This window comes from Medicago sativa, chromosome 2 (assembly GCF_051527215.1).
Source record: "Medicago sativa cultivar Bolivia chromosome 2, Bolivia_mono, whole genome shotgun sequence".
Taxonomy (NCBI): domain Eukaryota; kingdom Viridiplantae; phylum Streptophyta; class Magnoliopsida; order Fabales; family Fabaceae; genus Medicago; species Medicago sativa.
The window spans coordinates 54,093,772-54,118,832 of NC_140750.1; the positions used below are offsets into that span (position 1 = coordinate 54,093,772).

Here is a 25,061-nt window from a genome sequence, read left to right on the forward strand (position 1 = left end):
AAAGGTTATGTGAGGTTACAGGATTCCCAGATTTCGTGAAATTATAGTTGTTCCTCGAATCTAAGTTTTGCTTGATTAACCTGCTAAGGCTCGTTTCAATGATGGGTTTTAATATTAGCAAAGTTTGAAAATAAATACATGCATAGGGGTGATTGGAGTTGGCGTTCTTTAACTAAATAGAGATTCTGCAGGTCCCAGTCCGGCACGACTCGCGCAGAGCGTGCTGAACTCACTTGGAGCCACGCTTGATGGCACAGTTGTGTTGTCAACTCGTTCCGTGGTTCTATAATAACGTCTTGGGCCCAGATTCAATATGTGATGAGGAATCATCAACACCAATGACCCATGTGCTAGTATTATGAAGTTTTCCTTAAGAGGGGAAATCAATGAGCAAGCATTCGTATGATTAAGCAAAGCATAGTGTGCGAGAATATGACGATGCAATGTTGGATATTTAAGGAAGGCATGTACGAGTGCATGATGAGCCTACCATGGGAATTCGTAAGGATGATTCATGGGATTGGTAACCATGTAGTAAAAAGAATACGAAGCTTCATTCGTTTCAATGGGTTAACGTTTACGGCTAAAGTTGAATGAGGAATCAGAGTAGCGCAGCCGAAGTTTGGCCGGTAAGAATTTTAATTAAGTCCACAAGGTCTTGGATACTGAAATAAGAATCACTACGAGAGGAGTAGGAAGTTTGAAGCATCAAATGCAAGGTAACAAAACCCTGATAGTTGATGAAAGACGTGGGAAGAATATGATGAATATGTTCTCTCTTAAGTGTGTCAAAGGAAGTATACGTAAGATCCAAAGGGGTTATGATTAAAGATGCAGTGAAGCTAGAAGAGTGGTAAGAATCATGTTTAAAGTGCCATACATTTTCTTCCCTTGATTTTTATTCATCTTGGGCGACTAGGGTTCATATGCATGCTTAGGTTTAAGGTCTAAGTGTTCAAAATGAAAATTTTGCATTTCTGATCTAATGAAGTTCGCTAATGGCGAATTTATTTAGCTAATAGCAAAATTCAGGTGACATCATCATATTAGTTTCGCTAATAGCGAAATTCTCAGGAACTTCCAGAGACATTTCGCCATTAGCGAAGTCATTGCAGGCCTTTCACTTGTTTTCTGCCAAGGATTGGTCCAAAAGAAAGTGTTCTCACCATTATCCGCTCTACGAACTAAAACATCCTTAAACCATCCTATCTCTCCTTCTCATACCCTCTCCATAACACAATAACCCTTAACCCCATATTTAGAAACCAACAATTTATATCATAATTTGTCTTGATCAATATAAAACCTCCAACACCATTTATCTAACAACACCAAATTAAACTTCCTAATCCTCCAAACCTACAAACTTCTTTGCAAAACAAACCCTTTCCCAGTTCATCCAATGAATTTTCCTAATTTCCTCACTCTCGCCCGACAAAAAATATTTAAAAAGGATTTCAATTAGTGAATTATGTGAGTAGGAGCCTTGAAAAGATAAGACAAGTTTGACTAGAACAAGTCAAGCAACCATAGACAAGTTTTTAAGGATGCTATCAATGCCAAAAAGATAAACGACAAGCATTTCCTCCAATAGGAAGACCCATATACAAAAAATGATATTACAAATCTTACAATTTAACACCACCACCTATTTGGCGTTTATTTATAGTAATAAAAATATATCTTTTCTAAAAAAAAAATAGTTTGTTTTTTTTGTTACGAAGGAAAAAGAGCATGAAAGAAAAGAGAGCAACAGAAACAAGAAAAGGAAAACAGCCTAAGAAGGCAAACAAACAACGACTTTTAGCAGGTTGCGCAAACCACCAGGTGTAGTCAAGTGGATTGTCAAGAAAGAATGTGAAGAAGCTTCTAGTCACTATTCCTTTACTCCTCCCCTCCCCCACTTGTTTAAAACTTATAATCTACACCCCCGATTCTACGTTATTTTATTTTGACTCCTCCATTCATTTTATTTAAATTCTCATAATACTTCTCAATCATCATCAATACTCCATTTTCTCAACAACAAAACAATACTCAAGCACAAGCAACATCAATAATAATATTAATCAAAACTTCACCTACTAAATATCATTGAATTAACTAAAAATTGAAAGTTGGGATTTTACATGCATGATCTGCAAATGTATATGCATTGTTATGCAAACTTTCAATCAATGATGTTGGCATACCATAAGTTTGTTCCCTTGTGGTCATGGCCATAATAAAGTTTTGTATGGCTATAAACCTATCATCTAGTCTAGCCCTAACTTGAGGATGAGGAGACATAGGAATTGTAGTAGACACATGAATATTGGTAGTGAATGGTGGCACAAAAGTTCCCATTTCTGGTTGTTTCATTGCAGCAGCAGTTGTCGAAACAGTTGCAGGAGCGATCACTCCCATTTCTGTCGAAACTGGCATTGCCATGGTTGCTCCCATGGCGGTTGGCACATTGGCACCCACTGTAGGGGCAGATGCTTATGTGGATTATGCTTGTGAAGAAGACTGTGATGATTGTGATGATGCAAAATTACCACTATTGGTGGGTCGAGCCATTTCTTTCAAGGCCTTACCACTTCTTAAATGAATACACATACAAATATTTTTTCCATAAAAAGTTTACTAAAGGCAGTTATAGTTTTCCAAAAATATTTTCACAAGAACACTTAGAAAAATTTGAAAAATATGGAAGTTACTACCCAAAATTGAACAAACAGGGTCCCACTGAGCGTGCCAATTGGTTTTCTGGTGTTTTTGGTAAACAATAGGATTAGTTTTGATTATTACAAGCATGATCAAACCATAAATCCTATGACATGTTGTGCAATATTCTTCTAGAAAATGTATGAATGTTCTTCATATTCATAGGTTGCTGTAATATCCCGCTTGTCAGTATCGGAATATTATTAGTCAAGCGTGCCAGAGGACGAAAGTTTATGAAAAGTAAGTTTGATAAGAAATGTTTATTACGTGATGTCAGCTAAATACGAGTTAAGTATCAGTGTCGTATTAAACATGTTTAAGGCAAGGGTATAATGGTAATTGCACGCAAAGGGATATTTATGTGATTTGAACCCAAAAATATCTCATTTCTCATAATCTTTCTCTCTCTAGGGTTGAGAGAAAGAGTTTTCTCCTCCCTCTCTCTAGCATATCGCCCTCCATCCCTCTCCTCATGGATTCATCCTTTCTTCATGGTAAAATCATGGTTATGTGAAATCATTGTAGTATGAGCTTGTGCAAGGAAGATTGAGGCTTGATTCAAGATTGGAATCTCTCTCTATCCTCAAAATAGGTAAGCAAGAAACTAGGGTTTGGATTGGTAGTGGTTCAATTGAAGGATTATGCATGAAGTTTCATCAAGATTGGATACTCTTTGAAAGGAGTTAGATGCTCTAGGGTTTGGATTGCATCCTTGGAATCAAGGCTTGAAGTAGTTTTAACTTGATGATTATTTAAGGTGAGTTCTTAGATAGTTTTTCCTTCCTTTGGGATGTGAAATTCTTATGAGAAAACATGAATTATGCTAAGTTAGGAATTAGGGTTATAGAACCCCCTTTTGTACCATTTATGATCAATTGTTGTTAATGATGCCATGGGTTCCATTTATATCTGTTTTTATGTATTCTGGGAGTGTAAGGTACCATAGGATGCTTGGATTTGAGGGTTTGATGTAAAAATACGTTTTCTGCAGAATTCTGGACTGCTACAGTTCACCAGGCGAGCTGGGGATCAGTTCTCTCTAGAGTAGCTCGCCATTTAGCTTGCCATGGCGAGAAAACAGCTCGCCTGGCGAGGAGATATTTTGCCAGGCGAAATTGATTGCACAACATGTGTTGTCAATTCGTTTTGTGGCCAGCATGGGCTATCCGAGGCTCGATCTTGCAGTATCTTATTAAACTATGAACCTCTCAATTCCAAGTGCCTAAAGTACAATTCCAAACAAGGTTTTAAACAAGGGAAAGGCATGGAAAATTGTTAACAATGCTTGTTGATAAATGATACGCAAGAGTGATATGTTATGCAATATGTTCGGGTAGTGATGAACTAAGAAGGGGAATGAAAGTAGAGCCTTGACATAGCTTGTCAAGAACTAGAATAGCTTGTAAAGAAATAGAATGCTACACATGAGCAATATGCTTGATTAGACGCGAAGTGATTTAGAGTATTCTCTTCGCATAGGAACTAGAATGATCATGCAAGCATGGCAAGACGTGAATTGATTAGATACCTATTCACATAGTAGATTAAGCAAGCTTATAGTTTACCTCTAGTAGGATCGTTTAAGGATCTGAGGTAAAAGAGATAGCATGTATAGATGTAATCTTCATGCATGTATATACCAAAACTTTATTAAAGATGTGAAGCGATTATCTATCTATTCACAAAGAAAGTTTAAGCAAGTAAAGTTAAGACAGAAATTTTATATGGTCAAGACCATTAAGCAAGAGTAGGTGTCGTGTCTTTTTTATTCCTTCCAAGGTTGGATACAAGAGGTTCTCCAAGGGGAACGGGATAAGCCTTAAGGGACCCGCACGCCACTGAGGGAGTCCATTGTGCCTTAGCTAGGTTTTTCACCGGTAGTAAGGGATTAATTTTTGGGGTTACTCCACCCGGAATTGATCCGTAAACTGAACTCAGATATTGATTGTTTGTTCAACGCTAACCTAATGAATGAATGAAGTTGACTATGCATAATTATAGACATGTTTAAGTTATGCAATAGAGCCTTGACGTAGATTGTCGAGAACTAGTAAGATTTCAGGAATCCCTGAGTAAGTCTAGACATGATATGTTGTTAGACACAACGTACAGATGCAAGTAGAAGCAAGTAAAGAAAGTTATGCTGATGACGATCTTAGGTTTCCCCTAATCGTCCGGTTTAGAATCGGGTCATGATTATGTTATGCTTAGGCCTCGATACGTAGAGCGTATTCTTGGCAGTGCGGTTTTAGATTCCCCCTGACCGCCATGACACGTATAAGAAGTGAAGCCTATAACAAGTTAAGACGAGACTATGACGGCCCTAGCTTGCACGACCGTCTAAGTATGCAAGTCCCCACACACGTATAATCAACCGGCAGGTTGTATTGTAGACACGTGGTGACCGTAGGTTTTCCCCGTGGTTACCTATAGCCTAGGATTAGGTAGAACTCACTGAGACATTATGTCTCATCCCAATCCTTATTTGTTTCAGATAAACAGGTTGGTTGGTAAGCTAGTAGCCGAATGGATGTTTCAGCAAGTGTACGTTCGTACCCGTTGCAGGTTGATATTGATATGCAAGGACACATTTATTATGTATTAGAAAAGTTGAGTTGTATTACTAATGTACGAACGCATATTGTTGTATAAGATATCCATCGAAGTGTTATTGTTGTAAATTTTAATGTATCCAGTACTAAACCAATGCACACGCTAAACTTTCTAGATACGTTTAATGTGGGTGTTACAGTTGCTTTATGAAAAAGATGAAGAAAACTGTTTTTTTGTATGAAGATAACTGTCTTTCGACAGATATCAGTGAAGAAAATGCAAGTAAAAGACTTAAAAGTTTAAACGCAAAAACTTAAAGAAAAGTAAATTGCATTGCATAAAAGTAAATGCAGTTCAACAAATCACATTACATACATTATGCGACTCTTTTCTCTAGACGCTACTTCGAGTGCTAGAATTCTATAATTGATTTGCGACCTCTTTTCCTTAGGAAAAACTATATACATAAAGAAAATTACTGCAAAGCTAAACTGCTAAGAACTACATTTCTTCGACGAGAAACTGCATGCCTTCCACGTGTCTCGACACTTGAAATCAACTTCCTTACTAAATTAACTGCCTGTTGAATTATGGCTTCTGTCGAATACTCTCAGTAACTGTCAAACTCAGCAACTTCCAACATGGACTTAGAGATTTTTGCAGCTTTGAACCTTCTTTTATCTGTCAATTATACACAAGATAAAATACAGGCTAACAACCCTCTATGAAGTTAGATAAAATAATTGAAATGTTTCTCGTATGTCTGAAATTAAATTGAGGGTTGCTTTTGAAATTAGCAACATTCCAAGTTTAAGGTGGGGTACAAGAAAATCAAGAGACAAAAATCAAAATAAGTCTCTCATAAAAGAAAAAAAAAATGAAGGAAAAAGACCTCAAAAATTCAAAATCAGGTCTCTTCAGAAAAACAAACACACACACACACACACACACACACACACACACACACACATATAGGGGGCATATCAAGTCAGAATGGATAACTTATGTGAGAATGATAAGAATAAATATCAACCTTTGGATCAAAATGAATGACTGAGATTAGAAGATGACTTAAGTGACACATCTGCAAAATAACCAAACCCACGTGCATCCCTTCCCTCACGTTCTGACTTTTCTTCTTCCCCATGTTTCGTTCCCACCATCTTCTCCTGGTTCCACAACATCTCTCTCACCCATGATTTCTTCTTATTTGTTCATCTCCCTTTCTTAATCTTCTTGTTTGCCCTCCCTTTCTTCTTTTTTATTTCAATTTCAAGCTAATTTCAACCTAACTAGTAACATACCCGTGCATCCGCACGGATGCTAGTTGGTCGTGGATGATTTTGTGTAGTTTGAACTCGACATTATGTATTTGTGAGCATTATAAATTTAGACCATTTAAAAGTTAATTATACTAAATTTTGTAATTAAAAGAAAATGTATATATAAAGTGTTTATTAAGAAAACAAAATTTTAAAAAATGTATAGAGTAGTTTGGGATAATTTTGAGTGGCTTAAACTATATAGTTTGATCTATTTCTGAGATTTTAGTAAATGCTCGCTTATCCCGTGCATTTTAGTTTATAAGGGTTCAATATCATTCTAGAATTGAATCGATGTGATATTCTAAATAGTATAAACGTTTTATTAAGACCAGTTTTTTTTAGAAATGATAACTTTTCCCGTGTATCCAAGTTAGTTTAGCCAATGACAACTTCTCCCATTTATTTGAGTTAATTCTGAAAATTTATTAATGAAAATTTGTCAAGTGCATGATAGTTTAATTTAATCAATTTCAACTTCTCTCGTGCATTTTATTAATGACAACTTGTATCATGTATGGTTATAGTATTTAATCAATGTCAATTTCTCCTATGTATTTTGGTTATATCTGAAATTTTAGTCCATGGTCACTTATCCCATGTATTTTAGTCGATAATGGTTCTATATAATTATAGAATTAAAGTGAGGTGATATTCTAAACAGTAAAAATATTTTAGCAGGATTTATTTGTTATAGATTATAGTTTGTTTTGTATATCAAAGTTAGTTTAGTTAGTGACAACTTATCTCATGCATTTGAGTTAATTTTGAAATTTTAGTAAATGCTCTCTTCTCTCATGCATTTTATTTATTTATGATATTATAGATATTGTCCATTTATCCCGTGCATTTTAGTTGATGATGGTTCAATATAATTATAGAGTTAAAGTGATGTGATATTCTAAATAGTATAAACGTTTTTGCAAGAACAATTTTTTTATTAATAACAACTTGTCACGTGTATCAAACTTAGTTTAGTGAGTGACAACTTAACCCATGCATTTGAGTTACTTTTGAATTTTTGTCATTGTCCACTTCTCGCATGCATTTTAGTTATTTACAAAATTTTAGACAATACCCACTTATCCGGTGCATTTTAGTTGATGACGGTTCAATGTCATTGTAGAATTGAAGCGAGGTGATATTCTAAATAGTATAAATGTTTTATCAATAACAATTTTTTCTAAATGAAAAGTTGTCCCGTGTATCAAAACATTATTAAGCATTTAAAGCAATGTGTGTTGGTGAGATAAAGTTTGTAGTTACATGACATCATAATACTTACATGATGTAATCTCTTTAGAAAAAACATTATTAAGACTTGTTTTACCCCTAATATTTAGACGTGGCAGTCAGCAAGGATAGGTTATTATTGTTTTTTCCACACCATATGATTTTCTTATATTAAGAGGTTGTTTTACCCCTAATATTTAGACGTGGCAGTCAGCAAGGATAGGTTATTATTGTTTTTTCCACAACATATGATTTTCTTATATTAAGAGGGATTAGTGCATGTCCCTTTCTTAGTCTTCTTCTTCTTTCCACTTCAATTGGTCCATGGATTATTCTTTGCATCTTATGGAGCTTATTTATCATGATGTGTAAACAGTGCAACCAATAAGCTTATTTATCATGATGTGTAAACAGTGCAACCAATAATATACATCGTATAAATCATAAAACACAAGAAATATTGTTTTAATTAATTATGTTAATAAACTGTGCACCCATTGATTCAAGTTCCAGCCATAAATCTTCGAAACAGGGAACACCAGCTGTGGAGATTAGATTTCAGCGAGATCGTAAAGGAGAAAGGGTTTTTGGATATTAGCGAAAAAGATAAAAAGGGGGAGGGGCACCGTATTATTAAATTGGAGCCTTTTAATCCAAACCATTCATTTTAATCTAAAGGTTGATATTTATTTTTATCATTCTCACATAAGTTACCTATTCTCACTTGATATGCCCATATATATATATATATATATATATATATATATATATATATATATATATATGGGGTTTGCTATGATACACCCACTTGTTTTTATTAAGGTGTGTTTTAGCAAAGATATAACTAAAAAGTTGTTAAATACACCTTAAGGTGAATGTTGCTAAAACACACATTCTAAAAAATAAGTGGGTGTATGTTAGCAACTCCTATAGGCATTTGCTAGGATACACCCACTTATTTTTTAGGTGTGTTTTAGCAAGTTATAACTAAAAAGTAGTTAAATACACCTTAAGGTGTAGCTTGCTAAAACACTCCCGCATAAAAACTAGTGGGAGTGTTCTAGCAAATCCCTATATATATATATATATATTGTCTCTTTGTACCAATTTAAAATTGATCAAGGCACAAGGTAATATAAAAATACTTACTAGAACAAAAACACTGAGGTGTGTTATTTTTCTATGAATTTTAGTTTACAGGTAACTTTGCTTGAGGACAAACAAAAATCATATAGAGTTTTTAGTCCATTTTTAGGTCATTTTATAAATTAAGTGGCTAGTTTATGTAGGTTTTAGTCGAGTTTTAGTCTCTTGTCGTTCAAGAAGGACAAAAATCTTTCAAAAATCATATAGAGTTTTGTAAGAAGGATACTTTAAAGAAAGTTCAGGGGTTATAAGAAAATTGTATGGTTTTAAAATTAGTAACAAAATTTAAAGTGGAAAATGGAAGAAAAAAAACAATAGTATAATTAAGCATAAAGATTATAAGAACCAAGTGAGACATAATCTAATCATACATGTACTAGATAATACTATAATGGATACTTTACAAAACTAGAAACACATTTAAACCATAAATTCACAATACATTATATTGTGTCATGAGTGTCACATCCATGAATATAACATGATAAATTATTGTACTCAAACACAATGGAACATTCAATTCTGCTTAAATATAACATGCAACCACGTAAAACACAAAGAAAACTATGAGAGCTTCAATTTCAATTTAATTCAACTCATGCATATCAAAATAATAAATTAATAAAAGTACCGAGATAATATCTTGAAGTAAATATATCCAACATAACAAAGCATACACAAGTTCATAGATACTAAGTTCTGGTGCCCAACAAGTACATAACAATATAAAAATATGAATTATGTCCAAAATATAATTATCCAAGAAATTAAAGGATATGCATGCATGAAAAATTCATCGATTCCTATGCATCCTTTTCTAATGTCAAAGCTTCCAATTTGCACATGGGGCAGCTATTCTTCAAAAGCAACCATTCTGCTATACAGTCATAATGATATTCATGAACACATTGAATAATTCCAATTTTTTCGCCATTCTTGAACTCCTCCTATCCAATTAATAAGGAAAAATTAATTAGTACCTCACCAAAAATGCATCGATAAGTTTGATCGTTAAAAGGTCACACCTGACATATTACGCAAGAATCGGTTTCTTGATCGTTAAAAGATGACTCCTCCAAATTAGTAGCAATTGAACTTGGTGAATAAACTTTTGTCTTCAACTGACTCACAACTGTTTCCTTTGATAAGCTAGTGTTTGCAATACAAATACTTTCAAGATATGCAAGAGCTTCCTGTAATCAATAATTCCAAGTGTAATTATTTTTTATTTTTCATATACTCTATAAATTTCACTACCATATGCTGCCATGCATCATATGTGTCTACATTGATAGGACAAATACAATTGTTATATATATATATGTGTGTGTGTGTGTGTTGTTACCTCAAGAGACTGGTCACTGATCAAGTCCAAACTCATATCTTCCTCTTCATCTTCGTAAAGCATATTTTCCATTTGCTCAACCAAAGAAGTAAACTACATAGAAATGAAGTTCAATTAATAAGTTCATCATACATGTCTACATTGATGGGAACAATTTCAATATATATATATATATATATATATATATATATATATATATATATATATATATATATATATATATATATATATGTTCTTACATCATATGTCATGTCGATTATGTCCAAGTTCATTTCTTCATGTTGGACAGTCAGATTTTCCACTTCCTCAATCAATGAAACATCCTACATACAAATGAAGTTCAGTTGATAAATACACCATGCATATCTACATTGATAGGAAAACTACAATTTTAATGTGTGTGTCTATATGTGTGTGTCTTTGAGATGTGTTAGTAACAATTGCTTTTAAATACTCTCTCTAATACTTTAACACTCACTTATTTATTAAGTTAAATCAATGTGATCTGTAATACATTTTGGAAATGAAACAGACATAAAGTGGTAGGACATACGTTGGATTTAGTCACTAAAAAGCGAGGGTTTGAAAAAGTACCTCACATGGCACCTCATTAATGTCGAAGTGCATGTCTCGATGTTGGTCAATCAGATTTTCAGCTTCCTCGATCAAAGAAACATCCTTCATATAAATGAGAATTAATTAATTAGGAAGCAAATATATCCTGGTAAAAAAATCAATAAGTTTATGCAAATACACTGATTTTATTTTAATTATTCTTTTTAAAAAGTAACTTGATTTTATTTTAATTATTCTTTTTAAAAAGTAACGAGATCAAAGTACATTCACATAAAATTTTAAAGAAGATAAAACAGTATTTAGAGTCACTAAACTTTGTGAATATAAAATTAATAGAATATATGTTAGCTATTTCTAATTTGTATATATTTATAATTTTCTAGTAAGAAAGAAATATTACATTTTCTCGGACATAGCGAAAGGGATCAAAACTTTGACGCTCTAGAGTTGTGTTGATCATGACTCCATTAGAAATCCAAAGACCTATTTGTTCGTGGATTGTAGCACCAACTAAAGGATTAGATGGAACTAGATGCATTGCAATTGTTGGATGACGATAGTTATGGTGTTGTGGGCGTATAGGTTGAGGACGAATAACCCTAACATCATTTTTATTTCCAATAGTGCCATGATGTTCACTCTTTAATGAACTTCCATTTATATTGGGTGCTACAAAATGATAGTGAATCAGTCAAACAAACTTAACTCAACAAAAATAACAATTAAAATAAATACTCCATCTATTTCAAAATACAAGTAAAAAATTGATCAACAATAATTGATGAATTTGTTTTAAAATTTGTACTAAATACATCAACTTTTGATGATTTATTTTTCTTATACTTTAGGACGGAGGAAGTACATATAAACTTACTCACGTCACATACGGGGAACATGTATGCATTTATACACAAATACTCATTTTTGCATATCTTTTCACAAATAATTATCTTTTTTTTCTAAAACTTCAATTCCATGTTGGAGAAACACTTGTGTGGAACAGGACCAAGAATTTTGGTTTGGTCACACACAAAGAGAGAAGAGAGAAGAGAGAGAAGAGATAAGAGAGAAGAGAGAGAAAATGGAGAAGAGAGAAGAGAAGAAAGAGAAGACAAATTCTTGTGTGTGTGACCAAACCAAAATTCTTGGTCCTGGTCCACGTAAGATTTTCTCTCCATGTTGTCAAATTATTGACTTACATGACATCTAAATATGAGAACAGATAAAAAAAAAAGATAACATAATTGTCAACCAATATGCTTTTTCTATTAACATGTTTATCGAGTACCTGACATGCTCCTTGTATTGTCATGTTGTCCTCCTTGATTGATTGAAGGGATACGTAATGGCATTGATGCAATATCCCTTATAGAAAGCCGATTAGTGTGTCTTTTGTTAGGAGGAGCAATAGAAGCACTACCAGCATCCATGAATCCACTCCTTCTTCAAAAATAAATCAAATTATTATAATCCATGAATCTAGTCTAGAAAATTGCATTATATTGTTGAGTTTTCATGATATGACCCTGATATTTTTGGTGGATCTTCGATGTGAAAAAATTATTTTTTATTAATCATTTGAATATTGTGTCTTTGCAATTCTTTGATCCAAAATCACTAATAGATTTTTTGTAAAAAAAAAAATTTCTTGAAAAAACACAGATAGTTAATGATATTCGTTATACTTTACATGTATCAAAAAACATATTTTTACATCTTCAAAAAACTAAATTTGATAAATCTTAATTTTGTTTAAACTTGTTTATTCTGGTGGTAAAATTTTGATTCAACAATTACATCCTATCTTATAACTATTAATTCTTCAATTAAAATCTAACTATTAAGAGTGTAACACTTCTCATATTTTACATGTAATACAAGATTTTTTAATTCTTGACTTTATAGTAGATAGGATCTAACTTTTCAATACTTATAAAAAATCAAAAACTCTACAGTTATGTGCTATAGTTCTCAATTTTTTTATCAAACGAGTAGATTGATGGATCTAAACATATATAAAAAATAATAATTGATCATAAAAGACTCCCGTAAATTTTGCATTAAACGAGTAGCTTTATCAAAGTTGTGCTGCGTGAATTTAGATGGATTTTGATAATGGTGTTTGTTCAGTGAATTTAATATTTTTGTAACAAACATTCATCTAAACCAAAATAATTTAAGTAATTTACGAATCCCATAGAATGAAAGAAAGAAATAAACTAATTTACAAATATTTGAAGCTAGAGACAGAACAATATACTTACAGTAGTGATGGCAGCACCCAATGGGTTTGTTCGTGACTGTGACAAATTGAAAAGGTGAATAAACAATGAAAAATTGTATAGAGAAAGAAAATGTAATATCTTCTTTTTATTTTAAAAATACGCATATGGTTTTGCCAAAAGGGTTTGTGCATATCATATGATAAGAAAGAGATGTATAATTATTTTTTGTATTTAATTTTTAATTTTTTTTATTTGGAATTTTAGTCAATGAATTTCTAATTTATCATTTACCATAACAATAAAGAAAGTCAAACCCATATCAGGAACATTAAATAAATTCAAACCATTGTACCAAAAAATAAAATAAAAAGAAAGTTAAATCATTTGACGCTCTTCAATATCTATACTATATATATATATATATATATATATATAAAATATATATATTTTGCCTCTTTTGTGCTTACTTTTTATCTTTTCAAAATTACGTAAATTTTCAATACAAATAACACATGTAATAAATAGATAAGAGTATATATATATGAGATAGGATCTGTTGACACCAGGTGTAAGTGAATTGACTTACACCAAATCTCAACTGTTAACGTTAGTCAATCTGATGGCTTACAAGTGAGGTACCTGAGTTCCCTTTTCCCTCTTTCACCTGTGATAGCAGCCAAACTGTTATGATTTCTGCTGTGAATTTAGAATCCCAATTCGAGAAGGGTTCAAGTCTCCAAAGGTTCTATACTATGAATCAAAAGCAAAAAATAAACTGCATAATTTTTCTCTCCTTTTTCATTGAATTCAGTCCCAATATAAAGGGAATTCAGTTACAAAAACAGATTGTGGCTAAACAGCCTTTTGGAATTAAAGAACAGAAGCATAAAACTAGGAAATGATATATAATGGCATTATGGTAGTCCTAATGCTGAAATGGCAAGAGATATTTAATTGATTTTGAAGTCTTTCATCCATTTAGGCTTGCTAATATTCCTTTTAGGCCTTGTGTCTTTTGGACTGCTGTTAATATCCTTATCAGTTCCTACTCCTTCCAGACTGACCTTGTCCACAAGGTCTATGTTAGGAAATTGTTTGGAAAAGTCTGCAAACTCCTCCCAAGTGGCTTTACTTTCATTAGAGTTTTCCCATTGGACCAACACTTGATCTTGAGAACTTTGTCTTCCTGTGACTACCCTTTGTCCCAGCACACACCGTGGTTCTAACACAGGTTGATTTCCAAGAATTCTTTCCGGCAGAGGCAACACCTGAACCTCTGGTTTTCCACGACAAGGTCGGAGAAGGGAAACGTGAAATACTCGGTGTATTTTGGCAGTTGGTGGTAAATCTAGTTCGTAGGCCACCGGTCCGATGCGCCTCAACACTTGGAATGGTCCGTAGTAACGACGAGCCAACTTCTGAGAATGTCTTTTCTTCATCGAAATTTGACGGTATGGCTGTAGCCGAAGATGAACCCAATCTCCAATTTCAAAATTAACCTCTCTCCGATGCTTATCTGCTACCTGCTTCATCCGGTGTCGGACTGAGTTAGGTGTTGCCTTCAACTTGTTGAGTAACAATTTCCTTTTAGATAAATGCTCGTCCAAAGCTGCAATTTTGGTACCACCTTGTAGATATGACGGAATAGTCGGAGGTGTACGACCATACAAGGCTTCAAACGGGCTCATATTAATGGAGGAATGGTGTGATGTATTATACCAAAATTCTGCAAGATGTAGGAAAGATGCTCAACGATGGGGCTCCTCACTCACAAAACAACGAAGATAAGCCTCAAGACAACGATTTAAGACCTCTGTTTGCCCATCAGTTTGGGGATGGTAAGCACTAGAGTAAGCTAGTGTAGTTCCTTGCAGTTTGAAGAAAGCCTTTCAAAATTGGCTAAGGAACAATGAATCCTGGTCTATCACAATCGTCTTGGGAATGCCATGCAGACGGTAAATTTCACAAGAAAATATGACAACTAGAGACGATGTTGTGTACTGTGGAAGAAGAGCAATAAAATGTCCAAACATGGTAAGTCTGTCCACTATGACCCAAATGGTTGTTTTCCCTTGTGAATTCGGCAAATGTGTAATGAAATCCATCGAAATATCTTCCCACACCTGATCTGGAATAGGCAAAGGTAGTAATAACCCCGCAGGCACTTGTGTGGAATGTGGATGCCTTGTGTTGTTGGCAGATTTGGAAATTTTCAATGTACGTCTTCTCCATTTTATACATTGTCGGCCAATAAAAGGAAGCTGCCAAACGAGCTAAAGTTGCTTTGATTCCAGAATAGCCACCTAGAGGTGAAGAATGGAATTCCTTCAACAATTCTGTTTGCAGTTGACAAGCTTCTGGAATAAAGAGTCGTTCACCGAAATAAAGTTGCATGTCACAAAGCTTAAATTGTAGTCGCATGTTTGGATCATCGTGCCATTTTCGCATTAGTGCAATACCCTTTGGAACCTGCATATAAAACTTCCGTAACTTTTCCACAAACGTTGGTACCGGAGAGGAATTAGCCAGAAATTCAGTGGTGGAGTTTTCAAACTTTCAGGACAATGCATCAATATGTTTCAGTTTCAGCCAAATCAGACATATTGAAGGAAATGGGGAGACAAAAATTGAAACTGCGGTATACGCCGCTGCGCGAAACCACGATGAGAGGAGAGACGATGAAAAAATAAGGAGAGATCGGCGATCGACGGCGGTGGGGTTGACGGTCATAAGAGGAGAGGGTGGAAGGAACAGAGGGAGCGTATATTGCTTTGTTCCTTTTTTTTATTAAAAAATATTTATTTTTTATTATAAATCTCAACCCTTGGATCTTTGTTTGTCACATGTCTCACATCCATAGTCTAAATGGACTAAATGGGGCATTAGGGAAATGGAGCATACATAAACTCGGCATTGTGGTAGTGCTAATGCTGAAATGGCAAGAGATATTATAAAAGCTAACGGTTGAGATTATGTTGGTTTGAGTAGAAGTGCTAAACGAAAGTTTATGTTGAGCCATCTAATATATTCACTGTGTTGTTTTTTATACTACTTTGAGTTTGAAAGAAATGTGAAGGTTTGTTTACTACTTTTGTGTGGCTTCTCTGTCCATCTTTCTCTGCTACTTCAATCAACTTTCTTTCCATTCCTCTTTCTTCCGCCTTAAATTTTTTCCAAATCTATAGTTTCTCTCTACACCCTCTTTTATTTTCATTGATTTCAATATTTACATTTATTGTTACTTATGTTATAAGCTTCTAATAAATTTTATGTGGCTTTTTTTTTTTTTACATTTTATGTGGCTTCTGCAAGAAAAATATGATGTCGCAAGTTTTTATTGTTTCTATATTTTCTTAACATCTCAATTTCTCTCTTTCAAATATGTGTGTGTATAGGCAGGATCCGTTGACACTAGTTGTAAGTCAGAAAACAAACACCAAATCTCAACCGTTAAATTTAATAGATCATGCGGTTCAAAATGATGGGACAATATATAACAAATAATGGTCATGTATGGAAACAATAGAAGCGGTGGATGAGGGGGACGACGATCCAATATAGGAAGACTTGCAACACTCCCGCACCACTAATAAAAACGCTCTAAGTATAAGATCATTTACAATGGTGAAAACCATTCAACAACACTCAACACCCACTTTTTCAATTCTCAACACTCCACATCATTTTATCTCTCTTATTCAACACTCATTCAACTTTTAGCCTCTCCAATGGTTTTTATAAAACACTCTACCCCACCACTTTTTATTTCATATTCTTATTTACTCCCTCTGTCCCTATATGTAAACCCCCTTTGCATTTTTCACATTTCTTAAGAAAAGTTGTTAGTGTAATTAATGTGTCTATTTTGTGTGTTAATATTACCAAATTGTCCTTTGTTTGTATGTGTATTAAATATGACTTTACATATTTCAAGACAAGTTAGTAGTATTAATTAGGGGCATGTTTAGGAAAAAAAATAATAAATTCATCTAGTAATTTGAAAAGGAGTTTACATTTAGGGACAAATATAAAATCAAATGTGTGGTTACATAGGGACGGATGGAGTAATTTTATATTTTTGTTTTTTATTACATAAAATTACAATTATCGATTATAATTAAATTAAAATAATAAACACTTAACAATTTATTTTTTTTAGTTTTTTTCGAAAAACAAAATTTATTTAAATAATTTATTTTCACTAAAAAAAGATTAAAACTTCAAAAGAAAAGCTAATAGAAAGATAATAACAAGATTAAGATAGTGAAAAATTTGATTTTTTTTTTCTGTGTCCAAATCAAATGAACCAAGTCTCTATTTATAGACAAAAATAAATCAAAAATTTTGGTAAAAAAAATTAATTTGCAATGAAAATATTAATTTGCAATGAAATAATTGAGTTCAAATTATCAAGATGATAAAAATTCAGGCAGCCAATCAGAAGATTACATATGTCACCCACTTTATCCACAAAACATTTCTCTCTCCAAGTTCAACAATGTTGAACTCATTCAACTCCTCTCTCTTCCACATCATTTTTCTCTCATTTTCAACACCCTCTTCCAATGGTTCAACATGTTGAACTTGGCTTTCAACTATCCCATTGCACTTGGTCTGCTCTTTCTTTTCTCTACTGACAACAGCTGCAACATGTGGAAAGAAGTTTCCTTTAACCATGTACAATGGGAAAAAATTTTCAATAACCTTCAACACCCACTTTTTCAATTCCCAACACTCCACATCATTTTTTTCTCTCTTAATTCAACACCCATTCAATTTTTACCACTCCAATGGTAAACATTCAACACCCTACCCCACCACTTTTTATTTCTTATTCTTATTTAATTTTTGTTTTTATAATTACATAAAATTATAATTATCGATTTAAATTAAATTAAATAATTTGCTAAGGGTGATATACCTTCTTTGTTGGTGGCATCAACTCGCTGGGTGAAGTAGTTATCACTACTTGAAAGGTCTCCAACGATTCGAAGGAAAACATGTTTTTGCATCCGAAACCGACGACGAAACATTGCATCGTCATATGTAGGCTCATTGACAAAGTAGTCGTCAATGGGTCTTTGGTTAGCTACTGCATGATCTCTATTTAAATATTTTCTTCTACCAGATCCACTACCTGATCCACTACCTTCCTCTAGTTTTTTTCGACGCTGAATAAATCGGTTGACCATATAAGTGTCTTCAGCATCACGTTTTTGGAAGTAGGCTTCCATATCAAAACCAAAAGGATCCATCGATAGTGTTTGGAAGTAGATATTGGAAATAGATATGAATGCAATTTGAGAAAGGAAATAGTTTAAACAATATTCAAGTGGCAAATAGATTTGGAAGTATATATGAATGCTATTCAAGTCCCTATATATAAGCAAATAGTTAAAGCACGGGGAGTGAATTATTAAAGTGTTTGTTAAAGCACGGGGAGTGAATTATTAAAGTGGATGTAACACTGACAAATAGTGGATGTAACACTGACAAATAGATTTGTGATATTGGAGTGAATTATTAAAGTAGCACGGGGAGATTTGTGATATTGGAGTGAATTATTTAAAGCAACACTGACAAATAGTGGAGATAGTGGAGATAATTATTAATGGCAAAATAGTATGTGAATTATTAAAGTCACGGATGATATAATTATTAAAGTCACGGATGATATAATTATTAAAGTCACGGATGGTGAAGCAACACTGACAACTAGTGGAGATAGTGTGTGGTGGAAATTAAAGTCACGTATAGAATAGTATGTGAAAATAGTATGCATAATTATGAAATAAGTCACGTATAGAATAGTATGTGGAGATAGTGTGTGGTGGAAATTAAAGTTTGTGAAATAAGTCACGGGGTAAATAGTATGCATAATTATTAAAGCAAATAGTTTGTGAAATAAGTCACGGGGACTAGATAACACTGACAATTATTAAAGTAAACACTGGGGACTAGACAACACTGACAATTATTGAAGTAAACACTGGGGGCTAGACAACACTGACAATTTTGACCGAATACAAACAAATATTAGTGAAATTAATTTCCAAACAGCTCACGCTTCAAGTTTTCCAACATATCTTTTTTCCTGTCATCGAGATGCTCTTTGGAACTTAACTTTATGTACATGTCCATTTTCTTCAATTTGTTTTTCTCTTGTTGCACTACGGTGTACTTTTCCATTTTTTCGGTGTACTCTTTAAAGTGTTCCATCTCTTGCACCTTCATTTCTTTGAATTGAACCCACTCCTTTTCCACCTCCTCCAAGCCAGCGTCCTTGCTTTTCTTTTTTCCTTTTTTTTTTAGCTGCCTCCCTTCCCATTGGACGAGCACTAGATCCTACAGAGTCCTCGTGAGATCTCTTAGATCCACTACTACCTGAGCCAACATTTCCTCCCACTTGACTGCCTCCTACTTGACTGTCATAACGTGGTTGATCACGGAGAGCGCGCCATTCTTCCTTTAAAGTAAATTTACCATTCTTCCCACATGCATATATTTCCTGGGCTTTTGCCAAAACATCATCTTCCGACCAACCGCTTGCTTGCTGACGCTTAGCGGTATCATAAGCACCAACCCATTTATTTATTAATTTGCTCATATAATTAAAACGGTTTCGCGTGGAGAATCGAATGAGCAATGATCATTACAATACTCAGTAATTTTACCCCAATATGCTTCACTTGTCTGGTTTCTCCCGACAACACTGGATGTTCCATATTTTATCCACCCACTAATTAACACCAAATTTTGTTCAGTGTTCCATGATGGTTGGGGATTTTTCTTGCTCTTAGGAGTTGTATCCTCTGGAGTGACTTCATTGTCTCTTGTCATTCCACCACGATTTATTTGTGATGAAAATTCAGGATATTCACCAAGACTCTGAAAATTTTCATTCATCATCGGCATATAACCATTAAATGGGGGTGTTTGAGATGGATATCCCATCATAGATCTAGAATATGGATGAAAGTTGTTTGGAACAGAGGATGGGTGATTGAAATTTGAGGCAAAACCAAAATTAGGCATGTTTTGAGGATTTTGGTTGAGAAATTGATTTGGGTTTTGAGGATATTGGTTGGGAAATTGATTTGGGTTTTGAGGATGTTGGTTGAGAAATTGATTTGGGTGTTGATAATTGTTGGGATTTTGGTAGCTAAATGGGTAATCAGAAGAATTTTGGGTGTTGAATTGATTGTTATTGGGATCCATTTCACTAATCAAAGACTAAAACTTTAAAAGAAAGACTAATAATGAGATTAAGAGAGTGAAAAACTTGATTTTTTTTCTGTGTCCAAATGAAATGATTCAAGTCTCTATTTATAGAGAAAAAAAAATCACGAATTTTGGTAAAAAAAAAAATTATTTGCAATGAAATAATTGAGTCCAAATTATTAAGAAGATAAAAATCCAAGCAGCCAATCGTAGCAAGCCACGTGTCATTGTTTTTATCACTTTCTCTTTCTCCCACCGTTTTCCCAGCAGCTCACCTCCCCTGTCGGTGCGTGACATGCACCCGCCATTTTGGTCTATTCACGCGTCGCCACGTGTCCTTCAGCACAGCAATTCAACTTATTGAATCAATTCACCATCTCTTTCCTCCAAGTGATATTCAACAACGGCACTCCAATGGTTTAAACATATTGAATATGGGATTCAATAACCCATTGTAAGTGGTCGTAATTGGCTATGATAGCAGGTCAAGGTTTCTGGAAGTATGTAGTTGTGACAGTAATTTTCATGATTTAAGTATCCTTGTTGTGACCATATCACGACCGCAATTATAAATGCATTTGTCCGCAATTTACCACAATGTAACTGCAATTATCTAATTTCAAACTTTAACGGGCAATATATCATAGAAGATGAAAAGATTGGGACAAGACAACACACGCCGTATTTGCTAGTATTATGCATACAAAGGCTGCCTATTTTATGAAATGTATTAAGTGTTGAAACACAGTACAAAAAGGATAGAAGAATCATTATTGAATGATGAGCAGCAGGAACACAATGCCTCTCAATTACTTGTGCCACAGGCTAACACTACACCTTAGTTACTTGCACTGCAAGTTACATGAGCTGGCACTAGTTCAGAGTTGGTTACCAGAAATAACTAACTTCCTAGTTTATAGGGATGATAGGGTACAATGTAATAGGGTTGATACACAGTAGCATAGTATGTGCCTACAATAACAACCTATATAAGAGATCATTGTAACAAACTCTTATTCAATGAAAAAGTTCTCATTTCACTCTGATTTTCTTCTCTAGTTTTCTCTTTTCTTCAATGTTCTTGGTTACTCAACATGGTATCAATGGCGCCTCGTAACAACGATGTTCTCACTGATCAATCTAGTCCTTTCTTCGTTCATCCTAGTGATGGACCTTCATCTGTCACTGTTTCTCCGGTTTTGGACGGTTCAAACTATCATTCCTGGGCTCGATCAATGCGAAGAGCGTTAGGAGGCAAAATGAAGTTTGAATTCGTTGACGGTACAATTGAACCTATCACTGATGATTTTGATCCTCTGTTTCGACCTTGGAATCGTTGCAACAACTTAGTGCATTCCTGGATTGTAAATTCTGTATCTCCTTCAATTGCACAATCCATAATTTTCATGGAAAATGCATGTGATGTTTGGAACGATCTGAAAGAACGATTCTCTCAAGGAGATTTGGTAAGAATTTCTGAACTTATGCAAGAAATCTATGCTTTGCAACAAGAATCCAAGTCTGTAACTGCTTTTTACTCTGAGTTGAAGATTTTGTGGGAGGAGCTTGAGATATATATGCCTGTACCAAATTGTGTGTGCAGAGTACGTTGTTCTTGTGAATTCATGCGCAATGCTAGACAAAATCATAATCTGCTTTATGCAATTAGATTTCTCACTGGTTTGAATGAGAACTTTGCTATGGTTAAGTCTCAAATTTTGTTAATGGATCCATTACCTTCCATGAACAAAATCTTTTCCATGGTTTTGCAACATGAAAGACAAGGAAATTTTGCTTCACCTAGTGAAGATTCAGTGTTGATTAACTATGCTGATTCCAGAAAGTACAAGGGAGACTCTTCTGGAAAATCACAATCTCAAGGAACCAATTCTAAACATGGTGTACGTGTGTGTACTTTCTGTGGTAGAAAGAATCACACTGTGGAAACTTGTTGGCAGAAACATGGAGTTCCACCTCACCTTCAAAAGACTTTTGGTTCTTCATCTGCTAATCATATTGCAAAGGAGGATGTTACTAATGATGAGAAGTCTTCATCATGTGGTGATAGCAAAACTACTGCTCCAGCTATTACACATGAGCAATATGAGAAGTTAATATCTTTACTTCAGAATTCATCTCTTAACCAAGCTTCAAAAACTGCACATGCTTCTAATCAGGTTTCTTCTTCTATGTCTCTTGGTCATTCACCAACTGACAGGCAAGGTACTAGTTTCTGTTCTTCTTTAACTTGTCACAATTTTACTCTAAGTTCTTGGATCATTGATTCAGGAGCTAGTGATCACATTTGTGGAAATCTAAAATGGTTTCATTCTTACAATGAAATCATTCCTACTAACATAAAACTACCTAATGGTCATTTAACTATGGCAAATCAATCTGGAACCATTAAATTTTCTGATGATTTTATCATTCATGATGTTCTCTATGTCCCTGAATTTCACTTTAATCTCATTTCTGTGTCCAAATTAACAAATTTCTTAAATTGTATTGTGAGTTTTAATGGTTTCCAGTGTTTTATTCAGGACAAGAAAACCAAGAAGATGATTGGTTCTGGTGATAAAAGGGAGGAGTTATACTACTTGAATCTTTCAAATAAGCTGACTTGTTCAGCAAGCAAGATTGTTCCCAACTTTGCTCCTTTACCAGATAGTGCCCTTTGGCATTTTAGACTAGGTCACCTTTCTTTTTCTAGAATGAAGTCCTTACAGTCTCAGTTTCCTTTTGTCTATGTAGATTCTAAAGCAACTTGTGATGTGTGTCACTTTGCTAAACACAGGAAATTACCATTTCCTGAAAGTTGTAATAAAGCTGAAAAGCCTTTTGAATTGATGCATTTTGACATTTGGGGTCCTATTTCAATTTCTTCTGTTCATAATCATTCCTATTTTCTAACTGTTGTTGATGATTTTAGTAGATTCACTTGGATAACCTTAATGAAATCTAAAGGTGAAACTAGACAACATGTCATAGATTTCATCACCTTAATTGAAAATCAACATGACTGTCATGTTAAAATTGTTAGAAGTGATAATGGCCCTGAATTTAATATGTCTCAGTTTTATGCCTCTAAAGGTATTTTGCATCAAACTAGCTGTGTTGAAACACCCCAACAAAATGCAAGGGTGGAAAGAAAACATCAACACATTTTAAACATCACTAGAGCACTTCTTTTTCAATCCCACTTACCTAAATCTTTTTGGTCATATGCTGCAGTTCATGCAGTCTTCATTATGAATAGGGTGCCTAGCCCCATTTTAAACAATCAAACACCTTATTTTCTATTACACAATCAAAATGCTGATTTGCATCAATTGAAAGTTTTTGGCTCTTTAGCTTATGCATCAACTCTTCAGGCAAACAGAGTCAAACTTGCTTCTAGAGCAAGAAAGTGTATTTTTCTTGGTTATAAAAGTGGTATGAAAGGAGTCATTCTTCTTGACACTCACTCCAAAGAAATTTTTGTTTCTAGAAATGTCACTCACCATGAAAGTATTTTTCCTTATAAAAATAATCCTTCAAATGTCTCATGGGAATATCATACACATCTAGCACAAGATTATGATATTGCTCCTGTTATTGAAACTCCTCCTTCTGAAACTGTGTCAGACCCTTTCAATTCAAATTCAAATTCCACCAATGAACCACCATCTTCCACTTCCATCACTAACCCTCCTCTTCCTTCATCACCTGTTATACATAAGTCTACCAGAGTCAAGTCTGCCCCCAGCTATTTGAAAGATTACATCTGCAATAACTCTTCCATTTCATCATCAAAATCAGTCAACTCAGGTATTTCTTATCCCATTACTGATTTTCACTCTTTTGATCATCTTTCTTCATCACATAGAGTCTTTTCCATTTCTATTACTCAAAGTACTGAGCCTAAAACCTATAAGGAGGCATGTCAGTCTGAACATTGGTTAAAGGCTATGAATGATGAATTAAAGGCATTGACTGCTAATGGTACCTGGTCCATTGTGGATTTACCACCCAATGTGAAGCCAATTGGCAGTAAATGGGTATATAGAGTGAAACATAAGGCAGATGGCTCTATTGAAAGGTACAAAGCCAGATTGGTAGCTAAGGGTTACAATCAAATTGAGGGACTGGATTTTTTTGATACTTTTTCTCCTGTTGCTAATCTCACTACAGTTAGAACCCTTCTTGCTATTGCCTCTATTCAAAACTGGCATTTACACCAATTAGATGTTAACAATGCATTTCTTCATGGTGATTTGCAAGAGGATGTATTCATGAGTATACCAGAAGGGGTTTCTAGCTTGCCTGGCAAAGTCTGCAAACTGCAGAAAAGTCTTTATGGTTTGAAACAAGCAAGCAGAAAATGGTATGAAAAATTGACTGCTTTGTTGCTTCATGAAGGTTACTCTCAGTCCACATCTGATTACTCCTTATTCACTCTTCAACATAACACTAATTTTACAGCAATTTTAGTTTATGTTGATGACATCATATTGGCTGGTACTTCTCTGATTGAATTTCAAAGAATCAAGTCCATTCTAGATGCTAAATTCAAGATTAAGGATTTGGGGATCCTCAAATATTTCTTAGGATTGGAAGTTGCTCACTCTAAAGCAGGCATTTCAGTCTCTCAAAGGAAATATTGCTTGGATTTACTTGATTCTTCTGGTCTTTTAGGTTCCAAGCCTGCATCAACACCTTTAGATACTTCCATCAAGTTGCATCAAGACACAA

General features: G+C 34.2%; 2 protein-coding genes and 1 pseudogene across 3 annotated transcripts; 1 reads left to right on the forward strand and 2 right to left on the reverse strand.

Moving 5' to 3' along the window:
- Positions 1-9,581: 9,581 nt before the first annotated feature.
- On the reverse strand, positions 9,582-13,256 carry LOC146948927 (uncharacterized). Of its 2 annotated transcripts, XM_085741479.1 has the most exons (8): positions 13,146-13,256; positions 12,170-12,324; positions 11,282-11,550; positions 10,900-10,983; positions 10,545-10,628; positions 10,306-10,398; positions 9,986-10,153; positions 9,582-9,907 (listed from the first exon to the last, which is right to left on the reverse strand). In XM_085741479.1, exons 2-8 carry the CDS (start codon positions 12,309-12,311, stop codon positions 9,764-9,766), a joined length of 984 nt encoding a protein of 327 aa, XP_085597605.1. In that variant the 5' UTR covers positions 12,312-12,324; positions 13,146-13,256; the 3' UTR covers positions 9,582-9,763. The 2 variants fall into 2 exon arrangements, with proteins under 2 accessions (XP_085597605.1, XP_085597606.1); XM_085741480.1 differs by lacking the exon at positions 10,545-10,628.
- A 5,794-nt stretch (positions 13,257-19,050) lies between these two features.
- Positions 19,051-20,846, reverse strand: LOC146948928 (glutathione S-transferase T2-like; annotated as a pseudogene).
- A 584-nt stretch (positions 20,847-21,430) lies between these two features.
- On the forward strand, positions 21,431-23,360 carry LOC146948929 (uncharacterized). Its single transcript, XM_085748454.1, has 2 exons — positions 21,431-22,550; positions 22,871-23,360. Exons 1-2 carry the CDS (start codon positions 21,431-21,433, stop codon positions 22,903-22,905), a joined length of 1,155 nt encoding a protein of 384 aa, XP_085604580.1. The 3' UTR covers positions 22,906-23,360.
- The last annotated feature ends 1,701 nt before the right edge of the window (positions 23,361-25,061 follow it).